This window comes from Sceloporus occidentalis, unplaced genomic scaffold (genome assembly GCF_023333645.1).
Source record: "Sceloporus occidentalis isolate IW3139 unplaced genomic scaffold, rSceOcc1.0.p SCAF_2, whole genome shotgun sequence".
In the NCBI taxonomy this organism is placed as follows: Eukaryota; Metazoa; Chordata; class Lepidosauria; order Squamata; family Phrynosomatidae; genus Sceloporus; species Sceloporus occidentalis.
Genome location: NW_028316982.1, coordinates 79,239,139 through 79,260,493, shown reverse-complemented (window position 1 = coordinate 79,260,493; position 21,355 = coordinate 79,239,139). Strand labels below are relative to the sequence as shown.

Here is a 21,355-nt window from a genome sequence, read left to right as displayed (position 1 = left end):
CTTAGGATGCATGCATCCTCAAAACAGCATACCTCCAAAGTGACCCGAAGCAGCTTTATTTTGGCCTGTCTGTATGGGCCCAATGCCTAATATTCTGATATTAACGTCTTGATTGCTGCAAGGGTTTCAAGGGGGCAATGCAAAATATAAAGTTTCTATGGTCTTGAAAGCCTGCACCTGTTTTCTATCAAATGCTGGAGGAGGAGAAGGAATTTTTAGAAGCATGTTTTCCTCTCCTTTTCATGGAATCTGAAGGCTATCTTAATATTCTGTAGTGGGGAGGGAAAAGAACCCAAACCACAGGAGAAAACATTTTCTCTTTCCTCACTTTCATCTGAACATATTATCCAGCACATAGTCCCAGAAGGAGAAAAGATGCATTTGGTAAAGGGATTTGGAGAAGCAGTCCTGTGGCCAATTTCTAATTCGTTTGAATAAACAGCAGTGTTCAGACTCAGCATTCTATCAGTGCTCAGACGAAAGCAGCATACATTTTGTAAGCCAAGAGTTTGATTAAAGTTTTAATGGGGAGCATGTAAAGGTGGGGGAAGAAGAGGAAGAAGGGAGGAACTGCAGAGACTTGGGCCAGAGAATCACACCTGCCAAGTGCTGGCTCTCTTCTCTCATATATGTCTGCATGTGTGTCTGGCCAGGCAGCCCTAGTGATCACATGAAGCTCAGGCAACAGTCTCCCTCCCTCTATTTCCAGTCCTCACTCCCACTTCATTACTTGCAATTTTGCAAACTCGTCCAAAGCAGAAGCATTTATCCCAGACTCTGCTCTTGATCTTGGGACATACTAACAGCCAAGTTCTCTGTTTTTAACTTGCTGCTGAAACTAGACTGAATATTCATAGAGGAGCTTTTTTGGTACAATAAAAGTAACTTTTTTTTCTTTTGAAAATGAGTCCTCTTTTGAAGAAAGTATCTGGTGCTCAGGTCTGTCTTGTGCTCTGTGTTTTAGATTTGACATTGCTTGGGGATACAATTTGGGGTCTCCCTATGGAAGACCAGGATTATTACCTACAGGAAATTATCAACAGGGGTCATTATTATTCCTTCCCGGATCCTGATGAGGAATTTTCACCTTTCACAGAACAACCAAGGGAAGAAGAAATGGAGCCTCCTGCAGAAACTGAAGAACCCCCAAAATCCAGAACAGATAAGAAGCAGTTCAAAACAAAGAAAGCCAACAAAAAAGAGAAATCCAGTTTGGAGTCCCCATCAGGTAACTTTTTTCTTTGACTTCCAAACTTTGAGATTCCAGATTCTGAATATCCTCAGAATAAAAGGAAAGGGAATGGGGGGGGGGGGGATAGAAAAAGGACAAGCTACACTGCAAATGACGTTAAACATCCTCGTACTAACAGCAGCTGTTAAATTAATAGTTAGTGATCATGATGGTGAGAAAATCTAAATTTATCCTGAATCCATTATTTTGGCAAGGCACAAAATTACTTCCCCTTCGTTTCTCTCTTCATCTAAATTTAAGAAAATGTTCTTAATACAAGTCATGCAGCCTGTGCACAAGCTTTTCCCTTCTTAATTGCAGGTGACATCTGAATTGATTTGCTTTTTAAATAGTCATATTAAAACCAAAGATAGAGGTGGCCTGTGTTCTGTGCTCAGACTGCAATCTGTTTTTGGGACAGACTGTGAATTATGGTTAGACTTCAGAGCAAAGACTTCCAAAAAGCCAAAACTAATTAATAAGATATTAAGGGATGGCACATTTTATTTTGATTTTGTTGAACCAATATGTATTGTTTTAAACTGTGCTCTTGATTGTATCCTGTCCTTAAATCTTTAGCTATAGGACAGAATATATGTCTTCTAAAAATGAAATGAAATAGTTTAAATTAAATTATTTCCTTTGAGAAAATAATTAATATAATCCAGTGGAGAGTATGACTGCTCCTATTTGGCTTCAGCAAATCTGTATCTGCTGCTACTGCTTAAGTATAAGTGGCTTATCTGCATTGAATTGTAATCAGAGCACTAAGGCAGCTGAAATATGATTATTTGTCCAGACATGTTCCAGGCACCTTGTGGTTTATGCCTGCATGGAGATTTGAGCAAGGTTTTAGTCACTTCAAGGTCCAGATTTTGGGACCAGCTCAAGACATCTTGCCGCCTGAGGAACAAATGGTGTCCTCCCTCTAAGTCATGGTTCATAGGCATCAAGGCTGATCATGTAATTTTTGACATCTGTGGTGGAAAACACAGATGTCAAAAACTTCACTTTTCTCTCTTTCTGATAGGAACAATACAGTGATATTAAATTAAATAACGTAAAATGTGCCACCTGAGATAGTGGCCTCATCTGGGTAATGATAAAGGTAACCATTTGCCTTCTTTCTACAGAGACCCAAGATGTGAGCATAAAGTCTTATCCGTCTGCTAAAGGGTGCCTCACAAAATTACAAATCCTGGGATTCTGTAGGATGGAACCATGGCAGTTAAAGTGGCATGAAATTACATTATTTCTCCAATGTAGATGTACCCTTAGCCTGATCCAATCTTGCATCACTGTAATGTAGCCATGGGATTGTTGTTTTTCCTCACCTTTGTGTGTCCTCATGAAGTATCTGATTTGGGCTACAGTATAGAAATCTTAGGGATGCAGTGGCTTAGTGGTTAAGACACTAATTTTGATGATTGGAAGGTTGGCAGTTCGAGGCCTGAGTGCTGCACGATGGGGTGAGTTCCAGCTTCTGCCAACCTAGCAGTTTGAAAGCACGCAAATGCAAGTAGATTAATAGGTACCATTTTGGTGAGAAGGTAACAGTGTTTGGTGCAGTCATGCTGCCCCCATGACCACCAGAGTAGTCCTCGTACAACTCTGGCTTTTCGGCTTAGTAAGAGAGATGAGCACCGTCCCCTACAGTCAGTTATTCATGTCAAGGGACTACCTTTACCCACTCACAGAAGACTTAGGTTGAATTCTAGGTGAGCTGTTCTTACTATATTAATTCCTTTATGCAAAGGTTGCCTAGGGGATTAATTTAACTGAAAATAGAGCTTGCTGCGGGTGGGGAGCTTCCAGAATTCTACAGCCAACATGACAAAATTTCCATAGCAAACAATGGTGTATGGCTTTCTGGGAGCCATAGTACCAAAAAGTATTATTTCCAAGCTCTGGCCAAAGGCAGAAAAACACAGAACAAATAGAGTTAGCAATAATTAACCTTGATTTACAGCTAAGAAATTAGCTGTAGGGTTAATTGTCTCTCTCTGTAACACAGCATCCAATAAAAAGTTGATACAGTGTATGGAAGACAATTTAACTGGCATATTGCTTTCATCTCACTTTAGCTGAATGGGGCTAAAGGCATGTTGGATTAATTAGGTGTTTGTAGCAAACAATCAGTTGGCTGGGTCTGAGCTGGAAGGAAGGAAAGCCAAGGGATAAGAATTAGGAACATGTGATCTGCCCTTTGGCTGAGCAGCTGGTGTCAATCAGTGGTTGCTTTGAATCAAGAGTTGGAACCAAAATTCATAACAGTCTGAAAGCTACAGCCGCTTACATATGACACACACTTTTGATTAATCTAAGCTAATGGGAATGGAGAGTTCAAATGCAGCTGTTTCCAGCACTGTGACAGCAAAGAGAGGACACACTTTCTTCCACTTCTGTTGTTTTAAAGTGGAAATCGATTATGACAGAGCAATTCAGAGTTTTGTTTCACATAAATAAAGGCATGCAAATCCTAAAATATGAACTGGCAGAACCACACCCTTATACCTTCCAACCAATTAAATGTTGACAGTATCACTGTACAAACAAGAAATGCCCAAATGTCCTCTGGGGCAGTGCTTCTCAGAGGGCTGGTCCTTAGACTGGTGTTAATCCCTGAATCATTGGCTGCTGGGCCCTGGTAAATTTCCAGGAAAGAAAGAAACAACTGCAGCCAAGGGGCACAAATATGGTACCACTATGGCACACTGGGGGGTGGGGGGTGGAGTCCTGCTAGTCTCTTAAATCAGATATCTTGAGATGTGCTGTTCTGGAGCACATACTTCATATGATAGTTTGCTGTTAGAGTGTTGGACTAGAACTTGGGAGATGCAGGTTCAAGTTCAAACTCATTGAGTGACCTTGATCCAGTTACTCTGTCTCAGCCTAGCTTACTGTGCAGGGTTATTAGGAAGATGAAGTAGGGAGGAAGAGTATTTTGAACTCAGTGGAGGAAAAGTGGAAAATATGTAACTACTGTTGTTGTTGTTTTCATTGTTGTGTGCCTTCAAGTCATTTCCAATTTATGGTGACCCTAAGGCAAACTTATCATGGGTTTTTCTTGGCAAGATTTGTTAAGAGGAGGTTTAAGAGGAGGTTAAGAGGACAGACCATTGCCTTCTCCTGAGGTTGAGAGCATGTGACTTGTCCAAATTCATCCAGTGGATGTTATGGTTGAACTGGGAATCAAACCCTATTTCTCATACCAAAACATTTCCTGGAGGGGTTTCCAACCTTCTGGAGCAGGTTTGGGGGGTTGTGCTTGGGAGGGGGTGAAGCTGTGTGAGGAAATTGCACACCCCTTCTACACGCTTGTGTTGGATTTTATTTCTGATCAGCAGGACACGGCTCCATACTTATAGTCACCCATAGTATTTAGCCATTGGTGTGGAGAATCCATTCCAGGTTAAAACCAAATTTTAGATGAGGTATCCAAGAGATAACCAATCCTATACCCAAAATAGGTACAGCACATTGGATGAGTGGTTTTAAATCCAGAACAAATCCTGGCTTCAGTGCACCATTGACATTGGTGCCACCAGCCTTTACTGACATGATACTGCCAGGACTGAGAGGGTTCTTGGCAAGATACCTTGTGGAGATCTCCCTTTATTCCTTCGGCTTCTCTGCACCTTACATACCTATGCTTGCTTATTCCCATCTCTAATTAAAAGTAAGAAAAAGGAACAGTTCCTTTCCTTTCCATCGCCTGCCAAAGGGCGGTCGGGAAGTGTGTGTGTATGCTTTATTTGGGGGAGACCCATTTGTTCTTCCCTCTTTTTTTACAAGGTGTATGGAAAAAGATCAAATGGGACCTAGAAGCTCTTCATGGCCATCTTCCATAACAGTGGGGTAGGGCTTAAGCTGTAGCTTTACCTTCAGATAGTGTTTTTTTAAGTTTAAATTAAAACCTGGAGATAGTAACTGCCAGCCTCTACAGAGCAGGGAAATGAAAATGTCAGATGCAACTACATTTGCTCCACAATAGCTAACCCTCCTGCCATGAAAAGGGGGGTGGGCATAGGGATTGATTTTTATTTTATTTTATTGTAACCTTGATATATTTTACCAGTGTAACCTGCCCAGATTCTCCGTGATAGGGCGGGCTAGAAATAAATCTATTATTATTATTATTATTATTATTATTATTATTATTATTATTATTAAAAATAAGTCGGTAGATAAGTAGTCATGTGAGTAGGTAAGTATGTATGTAGGTAGGTAGACAGATAGACAGACATAAGAAATTCAGTGTGACAGTTGCTGTCATTTCATGGCATTCCAGTCTAAGGGCCCCCCAGACATGTGCCTAGTGGTGTGCCTCTAGTGGTGCATCCTGTCAAAGATTTTCTGGTTCAAAATTGCTTGTACATCATATATTGTAGCTGTGTATGACTTAGTGGTTTGAGTGTTGGACTATGACTCTGGAGACCAGGGTTCAAATTCCTGCTCAGCCATGTAAACTTACTGGGCAAGCTTGGGCAAGTCGTACTCTCTCAGCCTCAGAGGATGGCAATGGCAAACCCCTTCTGAAATACTTGCAAAGAAAACCTCATGATAGACTTAGGGTTGCCAAAAGTTAGGAACAATTTAAGGGCACACAATGACACCACATATGATAAACTGTTAGGCAGTGATTTGTAAGAAAGCAATATGAAGTATGATATATGTGGGTGTATCAGTGGATACACGGCAAATATAATTTCTAAACATGGGTGACCATTTAGCTGATAGGACTATTCCAGAAATGATCTGTTTCAAATCAAGATTAATACAGATATACCTTCTAGGGCTGTGGTGAGGATTGTTTAGGAAATGGGGTGGGGGATGTTAGCTCATATGTTCCTGTGAAGTGCTGTGAACGTTTCCTAGCACTCTCTCCCAACCACAGCCTGAGCTGTTGGACTAAATTCCAATCACCCAAGGCCATTTCTCCTTCTGGTTGTGAATGATGGATGTTGTAGTCTACCATCTGGGGGCTGTTTCTGGCAAATTCTGTATTTAAAGCATTAAACAAATTCCAGGTTATTACATACCTCCTGACCCACCCTAAAAGGTAAAGGTAAAGGTAGTCCCTTGACTTGAATGTCTAGTCGTAACTGACTGTAGGGGGTGGTGATCATCTCCATTCCAAGTATTGTCTGAGGACTGCTCTGGTGGTCATGCGGCCAGCATGATTGCACCAAACACTGTTACCTTCCCACTAAAGTGGTATCTATTTATCTACATGCATTTGCACGCTTTTGAACTGCTAGGTTGGCAGAAGCTGGGACTAGTGACAGGCGCTCACCCTATAGTGCAGGACTTGGGCCTTGAACTGCCAATCTTCCAGTCTTCCAATCATCAGAATTGGCATCTTAACCTCTAAGCCACCACATCCCAGCCCCATCCTTATTGTAGCATAAAACAAAATGTACGCCCTCCACTACCAATATAAAGATTTTCTTGGCAGAGAAAAGTTGCATATGAAGCTGTTTAGGATGAGAACTATGTTTTCCTTCCAAGTAAGCTTAGAATAAAAATATCTAGCCACGGTTGCCAGATGCACTTATTTAAGGGAACATTCCTTACTATGCAATGCCTCCTGGCCAAATGTCACTTTTCCATAACATTCCTGAGAGAAAGTGGGCATTTCAAACTGGATTATGTTTCTAATTTTTCAATGGTGATGTGCCAGACCTATAAATCTTAAAATACCTTTTGAGTTTTATGTGCAGTTTCCTTTCTTCAACTAAAACTACTTTCCTAGATTTGGGTCTGTTTTTATTACTGTCAACAAATATAATCCATTTCTGCTAATTTCCTGTTGTACTCTGAGTAACACTTCTAACAGGAATCTTCCATTCAAGTTAAGGCTTTTTACTGTCCTACACAACTTATGGAATTACCAGTTTAAATGCCCCCCCCCCCCCCACCTCTACCATTAGTTCAAGAAAAGATACTCTTCCTTTTGCCTATTCTGGGTAATGCCATGTTTAGCTCTGTAAATAGGTACAGTTGTAGAGCCATAGTACATGCAATCCTATCTTAACCCTACTTATCTATTTCTCTGCCCTAGTAGTGTAAAGCAGTTATCTTATGTAAAAGGCAAACATTCTTGCCCCAGCCTAACATTAACCAAATGTTTTTATTATTTGTTGCCAATACCAGTGAAAGGATGGGCTGTTTGAAAGTGTGGGGAAATTGAGTAGGTGGAGGTGGAGTGTTGTGCAATCAATATAAAAAATAAATTGAAGTGCCATGTGTAAGATCAGTCTAAATTGTTTGAATAAAGGAGGGTCAGAACTAAATTAGAGGAGCTAGAGAAACAGGACATCACACCCAAGTGCGTGCACATTCTCTATTATTCACTTAAAATGTTTCACATTTATGTCTTGTCACTAGGATACCCAAGGCAGATAATAATAACATTTATTTATAATGCCCTTTTCACCAAAGGGTGGAACATCAGACAAATATACAGTAATCAAAATTGGTTGATAAAACACAGCACTATAAAATGCTAAAATACTAAACTACTAAAATAGTATAGTAATATACTAACAACAAAATCCTCATCAGTTGTTACCCATCTCAGACACCTTAGGCACACTCAGCAACTTGATCCAGAGAATCACAGAAGAAGACCTAGGCTGACATCCTGTTTAATACTTATGAATGCATAAACTAGTCTAATGCATTTATAATTGTTTGGTATTCATGTTTATGATTGTGGCACTATTGTCATGATCATGAATTCCCCTCTCAAACCCACCTTAACATCCACCAGCCCCAACTAGGGCTTGTCTACATGGGTTATTTAGTCTGAATTCCCTCCATGCTTGCTGCATCCTGTTTACATGATGAATGGCCAAAACCCCAAATCAAGCACAGAGTGTTTTCACAACATCTGCACCCAATTTGGCCTTTCCTCCCCTTAACCAGAATTTAAAAACCTCACCTTTTGCTCCAGGTTTTTGGCTCTCTCTGCAGTGACAGTGGGAAGAGAGCCAACCACATGGTCCTTGTGGGCCACCCAGCATCACAGCTGTAAGCTTGAGTTGCTGTGAGATCAGCACGAGGCACCCAGTGTTGATAACATGTCTGGATGCCTCATAGTGACCTCAGCAGCAGCATCTGGGTGATGAACAGGGATTGAATGAGATGGCAGCTGCTCATTGTCACAGCAGAGAGTGCATGGGTAATGGAGGAGTTTGGGGGGAATTTGAGGACAAAATACTCTGGGTAGCCTGGAGTATTCTGGCCAGTGAAGACATGCCCCTTCTGATGGAAGTCTGTCCTGCTGGTGACTGCGGTGCAGCAAGATGACATTAACTCACCCCACTGTAGATTTGGAAATTTTGGTAAGTTCTTTTCAAAAACAAATTGTATTAAATTAAATCTGGCCAAATTCAATAGGTAGAGCTATTCCTGGTATGGGCAGGATCACACACAACTTACCTGCCATGCAGCTTTTAAAGCTTTTAAAGAAGAAAAGAATCATAGGTGCTTTACAGACTGCCCAAAAGGGCAGTCTGAAAAGTTCCTTCATTTGCTGCGTGGAGGAGCCTCCGCGGCCAAACCGCGCGGCTCCTCCGCGCAGCAAAAAGAAGCTGCAAAATGCTGCAAAAAGAAGCTGCAAGAGTGGCACTATTAGTTCCGTTGATCTAGACACTATACTGCTATTGATGCAACCTAGAATCGCACTGGCCTTTTTAGCTGCCGCATCTCACTGTTGACTCATGTTCAACTTGTGGTTTACTAAGACTCGTAGATCCCTTTCACATGTAGTCTCGTTCAGCCAGGTGTCACCCATTCTATACCTATGCATTTATTTTTTCCTCCCTAACTGCAGTACTTTACATATCTCTGTGTTGAAATTCATTTTGTTATCTTTAGCCCAGCTTTCTAGTTGATTAAGGTCATTCTGAATTTTGATCATGTCCTCAGGGGTATTAACTATTCCTCCTAATTTGGTGTCATCTGCAAATTTGATAAGTATGCTCCCAATTCTGTCATCCAAGTCATTGATAAAGATGTTGAATAACACTGGCCCCAGGACAGAGCCCTGTGGGACCCCACTGGTCACTTCTCTCCAGGATGAAGAAGAACCATTGCTGAGCACCCTTTGGGTTTGGCCGGTCAACCAATTCCAAATCCATTTAACAGTTGCATTGTCTAATTACTAGCTTGTTTGCAAGAATGTCACGAAGAACCTTGTCAAAGGCCTTAATGAAATCAAAAAGAGATAACAATCATAATAACACAACACAACAGCAACACAAACTTCATTAAATACACAGGGATTCAAATCTAGACCTTCAAGAACAAAGGATTCTGTGGCTTTTTCCTAGCTAGGCAAATCTTTGTCAGATTTGCTTTCTCTGATGTTCCTTTTGTAGTTCAAATGTTAATGCCTTTGGTTATTGTGCCCTAATGAAGCCTTGGGAGTCAGTGTAGTGAAGTGATTTGAGTATCGCGACTGAGGCCCTATACAGACCGCCAGAAAATGCTGGCCTGTGGATGGAGTCTGGGTGCAGCATCCTGATGACGCTTGCCCTAACTCTGCCCCATGGCACCATTTTGGTGTGCACCAGTCCAGACAGCGCACTCCATCATGATGCACTTCCGGCACTGTATCCAAATGATGCAGCACCAAAGGGGTGCCATAGAGCAGCCACGCCATGGCTAAGGCACCCTTTGGAGGGTGCAAAAAGGAGCCGCTTTTTGTGGCTCCTTTTCGTGCTTTCCAGAGGTTGGATCACAACCGCGGCGTGAGGTTGCTGCGGCCCCGATCCATGCCATGCTTAGGGGAAATCTGTATAGCTCTTAGGACTCTGGAAGTTGGGAGACCAGGGTTTAAATCCCCTCTCAGCCATGAAAATTCATGTGGTGTCCTTGGGCAAGTCACACTCTTTCAGCAATGGCAATGGCAAATCCCCTCTGGAGAAACCTTGCCAAGAAAGTCCTATGACGGGGATGCCACAAGTTAGGGTTGACCTAAAGGCATACAACAGCGGCAGCAGCAACAACAATAAAAACACTACCTTTCCCTACCTTGGTCTTCCAGCTGTTGTAGCTTCTCTCCCCCCCCCCCCCCACTTATTTTCTGGTGTGTGTGAGGGGAAGGGTTCCTTTTTTCTTTCCTTGTTGAAACCAATGACGCTTGGGGAGGAATTTTGTTTATGTCTACTGAAAAGTAACCCCACTGAAGACTGTGGAATTGACTTTTGAAGAAACATGAACAAGATTGTATTGCATTAATAAAAATGGAATTATTAAAAGCTATTAAACTTTGAAGAAAACCCCATGTCTATATGACTTTTAGACTACAGTATTTGGCAAAAAAATGGAAATTCTCTGTTTACTTTTGGTAATAAGAGGGTGGGTGATGATGGGATTTCCCCCTCTTTGTTTTCTTAATTTATTGACTTGGTGTTATGTTATGGTAGCTTATATATGAGGGAAATAATATAACATGTTTCTCTTTTATTCTGTCAGCTAAAAATGGCAACAAGAAAGGTGAAAAAAGCAAGAAGAATAATGAAAGAAACCTGGATGGTGACTCTGAAAGGCGAAGCATTCATGAAGATATCCGAGAAAGTAAGCTAAAATCTTTTGGTCATGCTTTCCTTGAAACTGATAGGCTTTGTACTGCTCCTGTTGGAGTAGCACATCAGCATAACTCTAGGTTATGCTGCAGTTGCATTTTCTACAAGCTTCCTCGAGCTGTTTCCTGTTCATCCACACTGCAATGTGCTGGCTGTAAAACCCCTATGACCTGGAATGGCCAACAGAATGTTGCTCAGAACATTACTATTGTAGATGTACATTGGTGTAGTTTTATGTTCTGCTGGTGTTACAAGAATCTCAGTCATAATAATAAAAAGTAGACACTTCAGTGGGATGGTTGCACTGTTGTCATGTGTTCATCCTGAAGCTTTATTTTCACTAGTTGTCGTTGCCACAACTTGTGTGACAGGTACTTTTGCGAATGGAAAAAACCCCCAATCTATTGCAAAGTTTGTTAAAAGTAAAATCATGAGGAGAAAAGAATATTCTGTTGCACTGGGTTCTAAACTATATCACAAGAGAGGCTGGTGTCACAAACTGCTCTTTGGAAAATACACTTAGTTCAAGTCTGCCTGCCCAGGCAAGGCAAAGCAATCAAATCTAACAAGGGGCCTATAGAACAAATTAGTGGGAGGGATATGCAGACAAGTAGTCAGAAGGAGCACTTCCACACTGCAGAAATAAAGCAGTTTGACACCACTTTAACAGCCATGACTCAGTGTTATCGAATTCTGGGATTTGTACTTTTGTGAGACATTTACCTTCCCTGTCATAGATCCCTGGTGCCCTACCAAACTACACATCCAAGAATTCAATAGTATTATGAGAACTGAGTTAGCAAAGCTTGGTAGGATGTCTTTCACAAGTTGTCTCTCATGGTTGTTTCGAGCAATCAGCCTGTGTGCAATCCCACCTTTTCTGCAAAGGCCAATTGAGAAGTAGGAACAGCTGGGACTGGTCTAATTGTGCTACTGACGTGTGCCTTTCCGCTGAGCCACTCTCCAAACACACATACTTGTGACTTTGGCTGCATTTGCTGCCTTAACAGCTTGGGTACTGTTGTATGACTGAGAAGGAAAATAAAGTAAAATCTCATGAACTGGTAGAATAAAGCTTTCATGGGAAATAATGATTGCCCAATATCTCTAGAAACCTTTTAAGCCCTCTATTTTGGTATAGACTACTGTATTTTCTGGCGTATAAGACTATTTTTTAACCCAGGAAAATCTTCTCAAAAGTTGGGGGTCGTCTTATACACTGGGTGTCATATTATAGGGCAGGTGCTGAAACTTCTGAGCCGGACTGGAGAATCTGCGGTCGCCGCATATGGTGGGGAGAGCTCAAAAACGGCCGCGGCCACATCCCCACCATATGCGGCGATTGTATGAAAGCAGCTACCGCTCTGATAGTCTTGGAGACAGGGAGCACTGGGCAGGCAGGGAGAGCTGACCAATCCCAGCAGGCTTTGCATACAACAAAGTTTCCTGCTAAGGACCTGCATGTCATAAGCATTTGAATTTAAATTATCATATTGAAATCAAATCTGATGTTTTGTAAATTTTTATTTGGTGTGCTTTGGAAGAGGGGTAGTCTTATACAGTGAGTACATCCCAAACTCTATATTTTAACTGGAAAAATTGGGGGGTCGTTTTATATGCCCAGTCATCTTATACGCCGGAAAATACAATAAATACTATTCATTACTTTATTATAACTAAGGATAGAAACTGCATTTTTAAAGAAAGCATTTATTTTAGATTGGGGGTAGTGTGACCACGTGAAATAAGGGACTGGGCTTCTGTATTTTTAATGATAGTTCAGAAGTGGATATTTCATCAGGTTACAAGCAACACCATTCTGTGTAGGTAGGTAGCTACCTACTTCTCCTTGGTATTCCTTCATAAAATTTGTAGAGTCCCCAGGTTTCTAAAAAGTTTTGTATTGTATTTCCTTTAATCAAATTTGTTATTTTTTCTCAATTTCCACAATTTCCACTAGTTTGCCCACCCACTCCAAACAGTCTGGCAATTTGTTTGTTTTCCAGTGTCTTGCCAGGACTATTCTACCTGCTGTTACTAAGTATCTATTTAGATTGCAATTTCCCCCCATTTATTTTCTTCATTTATCATGTTTAGCAAACATACGGTTCAGAGTCAGTTTGAATCTTAAGATCCTTTATGCCCATTTGCTCATTTTGAACCAGAATTTATTAACTTTCTGATAGCTTCATAACAAGTTTTTTTAAAAAATGAAACAATTTGTTTCCCATATTTCCAACAAATATTATTGACCCCTTCCTCTGAGTCTGAGAGAATGTGACTTGCCTAAGGCCACCCAGTTTCATGGCTGAGTGGGAATTTGAACCCTAGGCTCCGGAGTTGTAGTACTACATTCAAACTGCTATGCCATGCTAGACTGTATGAACAAATAAGCTTTAGTCCCTTTATCCAAATATTTTCTCATTGGCACATTCTGATATTGTGCCTCAAATTCTTTGTCCAACTGATCATATATTCCTTAACTTGTTTATCTTCCATATCAAACCTACATAGTAGCTTATACATTTTACTAATCAGGTAACATTCATCTGTATATAGCAATGATTCAAATTCTCATTTTTGACCTTCATATTGTTTATCCTACCTATCTTCTCTTACCCCTTCTCTTAGTTTATAATATGACAAGCAATTTAATTTAACCCCTTCTCTTTCCAGTTCTTGATTCTAAATTTAAACCCTTCTCTTTCTAGTTCTTGATTCTCCTTAATTTTCCAGCCCTCTGATTCTTTCTTCAGTATGTCTCCATATAAGTTGTCCAATTAACTGCTCTCAATTCACACTTACAAAAGGCTTCTTGCAGAACTCTGCTGTTTCATAATATTAAAACACACAGAGAGACTGTAAATGCCCATTTCACAATCGAGCCATTTCTTGTCTCCATTACTTCATTAAAAAGACTTCTGTGATTAATCTAAAGAAAAGCAAGAAAGTAAAGTGACTGGAATTGTTTTTGTTTAACATTACAAACACTGAAAAAGATGTATCAAGTCTTGTGCTGGCAAAGATAGGCAAGTCCTAATTGAATATGAAGTTCTTCCTTATTGTTTCAAGTTATTTAAAAAGTCATAGTTATTCTTTCTTATCCACATGCTCATGTGTCATCAGGAGCAGTAGCCCTGGTAACCATGAATGCTATAGAACCATTTGACATAAACCTTGGGTGGCATTTAGAATTTTCCATGTCAATTACTGGAACTCATGCTAGATGGTGCCAACTGTCTGATTTTTGGAACCACCAAGCTACATCAAGTTGCTATCACACTGACAACAGATATCAGTTAGCAGTTTGATAATATTGCTCTTGTATTTCCTTGCCTATTGGATGCATGTCATGTGGAGAAAGCTGTGGCAAGCAGTTCTAACTGGCTTACCTCCCAAGGCTCAGGCCTGATTAGCTGAAAATGAAGTGCTTTGCAGAAACTGTGAAAAAGCATTGGGGAAACAAAACAAAAAATGGCCTCTTGGGATGTGTTCATGTCCACCTTCGATTATAAATTCCTTTGGCTCATACTCCTGCATTTGCTTTTGTGTATGCAAAATAAAGGCTATAGTCAAGAGGACCCACCAATATGCTCTGAATACTTAATTTTTCTTTTCCCAGAAACTCTTCCCATCCTTCCTGACAAAGGTAAAACAATTTAGGAGAAAAGGCAGCTAAAAAGAAAGATTTAAAAAATCAAGCATAGTATGAAGAGAATGTGTACATAGAGATTTTTCATCGTGCCTCATAATTCGGGAAGCCAGGATCAGTGAAGCCCATGAATGGAGAAGGACTCCACAATCTATGGGGACTCTCTAAATGTAGTGGAACCCTGCAAATCCTGTTGGGCAGTTATAGATACATAACATACAGTTACACATTTGTAAGTGCTGCGTATTCATATTCCTTTACAGTCCGTCCTTGCCTTACGCGGGGGATCCGTTCCGCCTATGCGGAAACAATGGGACTCGTGTGCGGCGGCGTGGCGGCGCGGCGGTGCGGGCACGTGTGGGGCGCAAAGGGCGCGCGCACCCATTCAATTGAATGGGACGCGCCACCCCTTCCGCCCCGTGCGCGCGCCGCGGCTTGAGCACGTACGCTCAAGTCCGCGTATGGCACGCCCGTGTATGGTGCGGGCGCACTGTACTTTAGCAGCTCTATCACATCTGGACTGAGGAGATTATCACATGGAGGATGGGATGTCATTGTCCCATGCCTGCCCCGTCCTTCCCATGTGATTGTGGGAAGGGCTTTCAAACAATGTTGTGCTTATCCGGACATTGCGCTATTCAGAAAGTGCGAGTAACATTGATCACATGAAAGCCTTTCAAATGACATTGCACTGATCCTGTCATTGTCTTGTCATTGAAGTGGCATTGCCCCGGTATTTTGCATTAACGGGAATTTGCATTAATGTAGTGGCGATTCAATTACAGAATAATGACATGATCAGCGCTACAATATGAAAGGCTTTCTCGTGATCACCCCCATGGACAGCATAAGGATGAGAGAGAGATCCCATCCCTATCTTGTGTGAGTGTGAGAATCGCCTCTGTCTTTAAGGATTACACAGGGACTGTGAAAATCCCACTTACCAGTAAGCAGTCATTCTGTGTATTCTGGTTTCAATACACAGGTCCATTCCCCTGTCAGTTGAGAAGTGGCTGCTGGACATTCCCACCTCCTTCTTGCATGAACGGTCTCTGGGATGAGGGAGGATATGTGATGGGAGTCCTTTTCCTGCCTATTGTGCCAGAGATGGCTCATTGGAAGGGGTTAGGACCACCAGACCGCAGCTTCTCAGTTGACTGATACTTGTTAATGTCAGTGGCTGCTTACTGGTAAATGGGGTTTGGGAGAGATCTGGTTGAATCCACTACATAGCACTGCAGTTACCGTGCCACATGGTAAGTAAGGGTCATACAGATTTGACTGAGCATTTTCAGCATCACAAACAGCGATTTCTGTGCAAAAAAAATAAGGTGGAACCTCACAGGAGATTAAAGTGAAAATGCCAATAGATCAGAGAGAAGTCCCTCAGATCACCTCAAAAACAGTTAACCAAATATGAAAATAACTCAGAATTTGGGGGAAATTACTTTTTTTCATTATAGCTACCAGTATGGCTACAGTATGGCCCTGGTAGAACTACTGTAATGCTGTCTCACCTTCTCATGATTCTAGTAACTTCTCGAGAAGGTCAATGGCATTAAACGTTGCTGAGATGTTCAGGAGAATTGAAAGGATTGAGATGATCATGAAATCTTAAATTCTAAATGGGTCACTCTTTTTTGACAAATTATTGAACCTGATGATCTAACAGGTTATAGGAAGCATGTGTGTTATAATAGACTCTTCTCGATTTTGGTTTGCCTTTGGTTTATCATTGAATTGATCTGTGGTATTCTGTACAAGGAGCAATCCCTTAAACTGGCACAGCTGTTGAGCGGTACATATTTCTAACAGCCTACTTGTGCAAGTCACAGTTCATTTATTCATGTAGAGGAAATACATTTTTATCACTCTAGATTGTTCTGTGGAAAATCAGTATGAAACTTTTCTTATTATACCTGGCAAAGCCAAAGATTTATTGAGGTGACAAAAATAAGGAAGCGTTTGTTGGTAGAAAGCAAATGGAAATGCTTTGGATGAGGGGAAATGATTCTGTTTTTCTAGTGATTGGGCCATTTCCTACCTTTATATAAAAAAAGTAATTTTCATTTCTATCTCTCTTTCCTCCCTCCCACATTGCCATCACACACTGTGCAATTAATTTTGGTTTCTCTCTCTCTCACTGTATATTTATCTGAATGCATAGGGCAACTGGACATATCAACTGTGGGATTCCAATTAGAAGCCCCCATTTACAAACTTACTTTCTTTATTACTCCATTACTGGTTAGATAATTAAAAACTTAAAACCTTTTCTTAGGAAAAATCATCTAAGGTCATAGCCAGTGACAGCCAGAGCCCAGAATGTCTGGAAACACCTTTCTTAGTCTCCCTCCAACCATGATTCACCCTCTTTCTCTCTCTCTCCCTTCATTTTTCTCTCAAACACAAATGTTCACACTCTCTGGACCATCCCTCACAATGATAGGACAGTAGATGCAGGAAACTATTATGAGGGCTGCCACATGGCTTGTCTACACCAGGGAAGAACTCAAGCCAAAGGCAGTGCTGGTAGTTCTGATGGTGTATGGCTATTTCTGGTGAGGTACCATGGTTTTGGGGCTTTAACCTGACTTTGTTTTGAACTAAGCAAAGTTGGGTGGGGAGGACCCAATGTTTCCGAGAAGCCCTGGCATGACCTTGGGTTCGTTTTGTGTGTGGAAAGCTGCATCAGGTCTGATTTGGCCTAATCCGTGGTCCACATGCCAAGAACAGTGCCATACCCCTTCCTCACATTGAATAGTGCAGGGAAAGGGGATGGTCTGTTTTTGGAGCAGCCACTTGCAGGCAGGAGCTCTTTCTAAATCCTGCCTGGTGTGCCACCATTTCTGAAGAGGACAGAAATGAGCACCTGTGATCAACAATGAGTCTGGACACCTGTTTCTGTCCTCAACAGAAATGGTGGTGCACTGGACAGGACCTCCAGTCCGAGAGGAAGCAGCAGGGGTAGTTCTGAGAACAGGCCACCATTTCTGCAACCTTGCCATTAAATCAGCTCCTTGAGAAGGCCTGGCCATCACCATTACTCCTTCTGTGGTCAGAACAGGGCACCTATGTGATCAATGGGGGTGGGGGGGCAGGTAGATGGGTAATAGGCAGACGTTGATGCATTTGCTGAGTCTCCTCTTTCAACATATATAGCAGCATAACAGTTGAGCCCCCTTACTTTGACCTAGGAATGGGTCTGTTTGTTTCCAGTGCATGCAAGCTTCATAGCTCTTTGTTATATAAATCAATTCCATCCCATTTCTATATTAATCTGTAATTTAAGAAGACGTCATGATAATTTATAGACTAAACAAAATCCTTGAGTTCTCCTACTGTGACTAGTTGTCAAGTAACTGAGAATGGTTTGAAAAGATAGTAAATGATTGGTTTTATTCAACTTGTTGAAGAGGTTCTGTCCTGGTTCCATTACTGACCCAAAAATCCCTAGAAGAATCCTGCCCTGAGTCCTGCTGTCTCCCTTTGCCCAGTCTGAGGTGCTGGTAACCTTGAGTGTTCATGGTAGTCTGCTTGACAGAGTAGTATGATAATAATGTTTCAGACACAAAGCTCAATGGCCTTCCTGGTAGCCTTGTTGGCTGATATACTGGAAGTTGCAAACCAAATAAATAACTTGTCCAAATTCCATTCTTAGTATATCTCTGAAAGAGGATTATATATGGGATATGTGGGGAAAGATAGGTTGGTGGGCATACCTTTTCAAAAAAGTAATTTGGTTTAAACCAATGTTTAAACCAACCTTGTTTAAACCAGCCAACCCTGAGAATAATGCATGCCTCTGAGATATAGAGTTTAGAAATTTCATAATTGTTTGCGACAATAAAAATCATTTTTTAAAAAACAGAACAAGGCGCGCGCGCAAACACACACAGACACACACAGAAATTGGTCATGCTGGCTGGGGAGTTCTGGGAGTTGTAGTGCAAAAAGTAACTTTTCCAAGTTCTTCTGGGATAATCTTCATATAACTGTGGGTGGATTGGATTTCTCTGCCCTCTGAAGCTCTCAGTGCAGCCCCAAAATCTGCATTAGAGGACTAGAGGACTGGCTGGAGAAGCTTGAAGGACATCACAGGGAGGAGGGGGAAGAAATCCCATTCTGCAGGCAAAAGTTCACTCATTCAGTATGGGATGTCACCAAGCTGATTCACTGAGTTGTTTTGATGACAGATTTCCCATTTTATTGGCATCATATGGCTATACTGGTGAGACAAGATATGAGAGGAGTAACAATCTTAAAAATACCAGTTCCTAAGTTATCTAAATCTTAACCGAACCTCTTTTGAATATGAAAACTTGGAAGGGAAATCTCATGAGAACAGATTTACTGGAATTTCCCTTCAGTTCTGCCAAAATAACAGAAGCTCAGCATTAAATGTGCTTTTTAGAAGAAAAAGAAGAAGAAAAGATTGGCACCACACAACAAGCTGAACACAGAAGTGCAAAGGAGCATTTAACTCATTTAAAGACTGATGAGTAAACAGTCAAGCTTTTCTAAATATCCTAAATGTTTGGTTCTACATTTTCATGTTTGGAATAGAAAGACCACGCTGATCATTATCTCAGTGTTGTTTTGCCAGCATGAGAAGCGATGATACGAATGGGAAGGGAACAGGCTCCTTTCCTTTGATAATGATGGTATTTGCCACAAATGTTTTCAACAAAGTTAAGTGCTCAGTTCGATTGCTGTGAACAGAATATGCTGCAGCTTTTTCCAGGAAGAACAGTATCTTTCATCTTTAAAATAGGGATGATCAAAGAGTGGCCCTCCAGATTTTGTGCTGGGCAGCAGCTCCCATATCCTCTTAACATTGGGTATGCTGGCTGGGACTTCTGGGAGTTACAGTCCAATAACATCTGGAAGGCCACATGCTCCTCATCACTGAATTAAAAAAAACACTTTTGTGAGAAAAAAAATCCAGGGAATTCCAAGGACATGGAGAGAAGGTGGGCTTCCATATAAGTATGGCACTTAATTGTACTTGCTGCCAGTATGCTTCTGGACTGAATTCAAGAACCCAGCAATGGCATTTAAAGCCTTAAATGGTTTGGGGACCTCAGTACTTGAAGGAGAGCCTCTTCATACATATGGCTGCCTGAGGTCTGGTAGAAAGGTTCTCATCTATGCCCCATAAGTCAGGGCAATATGTTTTCATAGGATGTGGGAGAGGGCCTCCTCTGCTGAAGTACCAGTTATGGAATACCTTCCCCTAGAGAGGTGTTAATGTATATTTAAGGTAAAAATGTTCAGATGTGACAATGCCTGCAGAAGTCTAAATTGGCTACAGCCAGAGGCCAGAGCCGCAGATGGATGTTCAAGGTCAACTGAGCAAGACTAAATGTAAATATGATATGTCTTCAGTCTGAACAGGGATTGGTTTCTATGTTGCATAGCAACTTGTACAGAAGGAGGCTGGACTTAGTAGTCACATCGTGGGAATATTGTTCTGGTGAATTGTGGGAGTCTAAGAGTCTGGGAGTTTGGAGTCTGTGAGTTGAAGGTAGTGTGGTGTGACAGTAAGAGTGTTTGTATAGTAGTGACTAGCTCGTGTTATTTAGCAACAAAGAAATAAAGCCCTCTAAGGAGTGAACCTGCTGGACTGTGATTCTTTAATTAAACAACTGTTTCACTAGACATTGTTCCAGCAAGCTGAAAAGGCTGTTTGGAGTTTCACTTTGTTCCTGAGTAGGAGAGGAGCTGGCATCTTCATCCAGTGGGCACCAGACCGGGACCACGGGCAAGGTTCATCACCCAAAATATCAACAAGAGGGTCAACATGGTGTAGTGGTTTGAACTTTGTGTAAGGACATTGGTGACCAGGGTTCAAATCCCAGCTCAACCATGGAAACCCACTGGTTGACCTTGGGCAAGTCACAGCCTCAGAGGGAGACAAGGGCAAACCACCAAGAAAATCCTATGATAAGAGTCACCTTAGGGTTGCCATAAGCCAGAAATTACTTGAAAGCAACCAACAAAAACAACATGTTATAGCCATGGGAGAGGTCTTCCATCACCTCTTCTCTTTTGATATCAGAAACTTAATAAAGCCTATGCTGGGTGACCCTTCCATGACCATGATGTGAACACCATCACTGTAAGTATCCTTAGCACATAAGCTAGCTAAGGAGTGCATGATGGCCCTTGACCTTGACTGATCTGTTGTGGACATTCTGAGGAGGTGAGGAGATCCAGATCTAAAGATCAATGGGTTGCAGATTTAATATAAACAAGACACCTGCAACCTTGTGCGCTAATCCTCTCTGCCTGGAAATGCATGTCCATCATTTCCCATTCACACCTCAGTGTTATCACCTTGGAAGGATACTTGAAAGCATCTCTTAACATTTCCAAAGTACTTCAAAACCCATTTCAAAGAATCTTAAGACCTTTTGGTCTTTTAGAATCTGCCCCCAAGACATAAATTTACTATAAATATGGGTGCCTTGTCATTGTGCCTTTGGCTTAGTCCAGCAGCAGGCAGAACACTGCCAGTTTGCTTGATTTAGCACCTCAACAGCGCACCCACCTCCATGCTGTCTAAGTTCTCCATTTCATCCAGGACCCCAGCAATTGGAGACAAGATCTGTTCCGGAGTCGTATATCCATGAGGGATGCCTCATTTTTTCCCTAACCTTCTACCCTTGATTTCCTTAATCTCTTCAGTGTGTGTGTTTGCATTTATTGTGTGAGTGTGTTACTTCTCTTTTTAATAAAATTCATTATCATTGAACATTTGACTCTACAGTTCTATATACCTCTGGACTTCGTATATATATAGGGATTGGTCCTCCTAGGGTAAGTTACCCAGCCATCCTTTGTGCTAAAACATAATTCCCCTAAGTAGGACTC

General features: G+C 41.4%; 1 protein-coding gene across 1 annotated transcript in view; it reads left to right on the top strand.

Moving 5' to 3' along the window:
* The first annotated feature begins 903 nt into the window (after nucleotides 1-903).
* The window catches only part of CPXM2 (carboxypeptidase X, M14 family member 2), a 106,587-nt gene continuing 86,135 nt past the window's right edge, over nucleotides 904-21,355 (top strand). Inside the window, exons 1-2 of the mRNA XM_089507824.1 lie at nucleotides 904-1,228; nucleotides 10,718-10,819. Of these exons, the coding sequence (XP_089363950.1) occupies nucleotides 904-1,228; nucleotides 10,718-10,819 (427 nt within the window). The remainder of the gene's footprint in view (nucleotides 1,229-10,717; nucleotides 10,820-21,355) is intronic.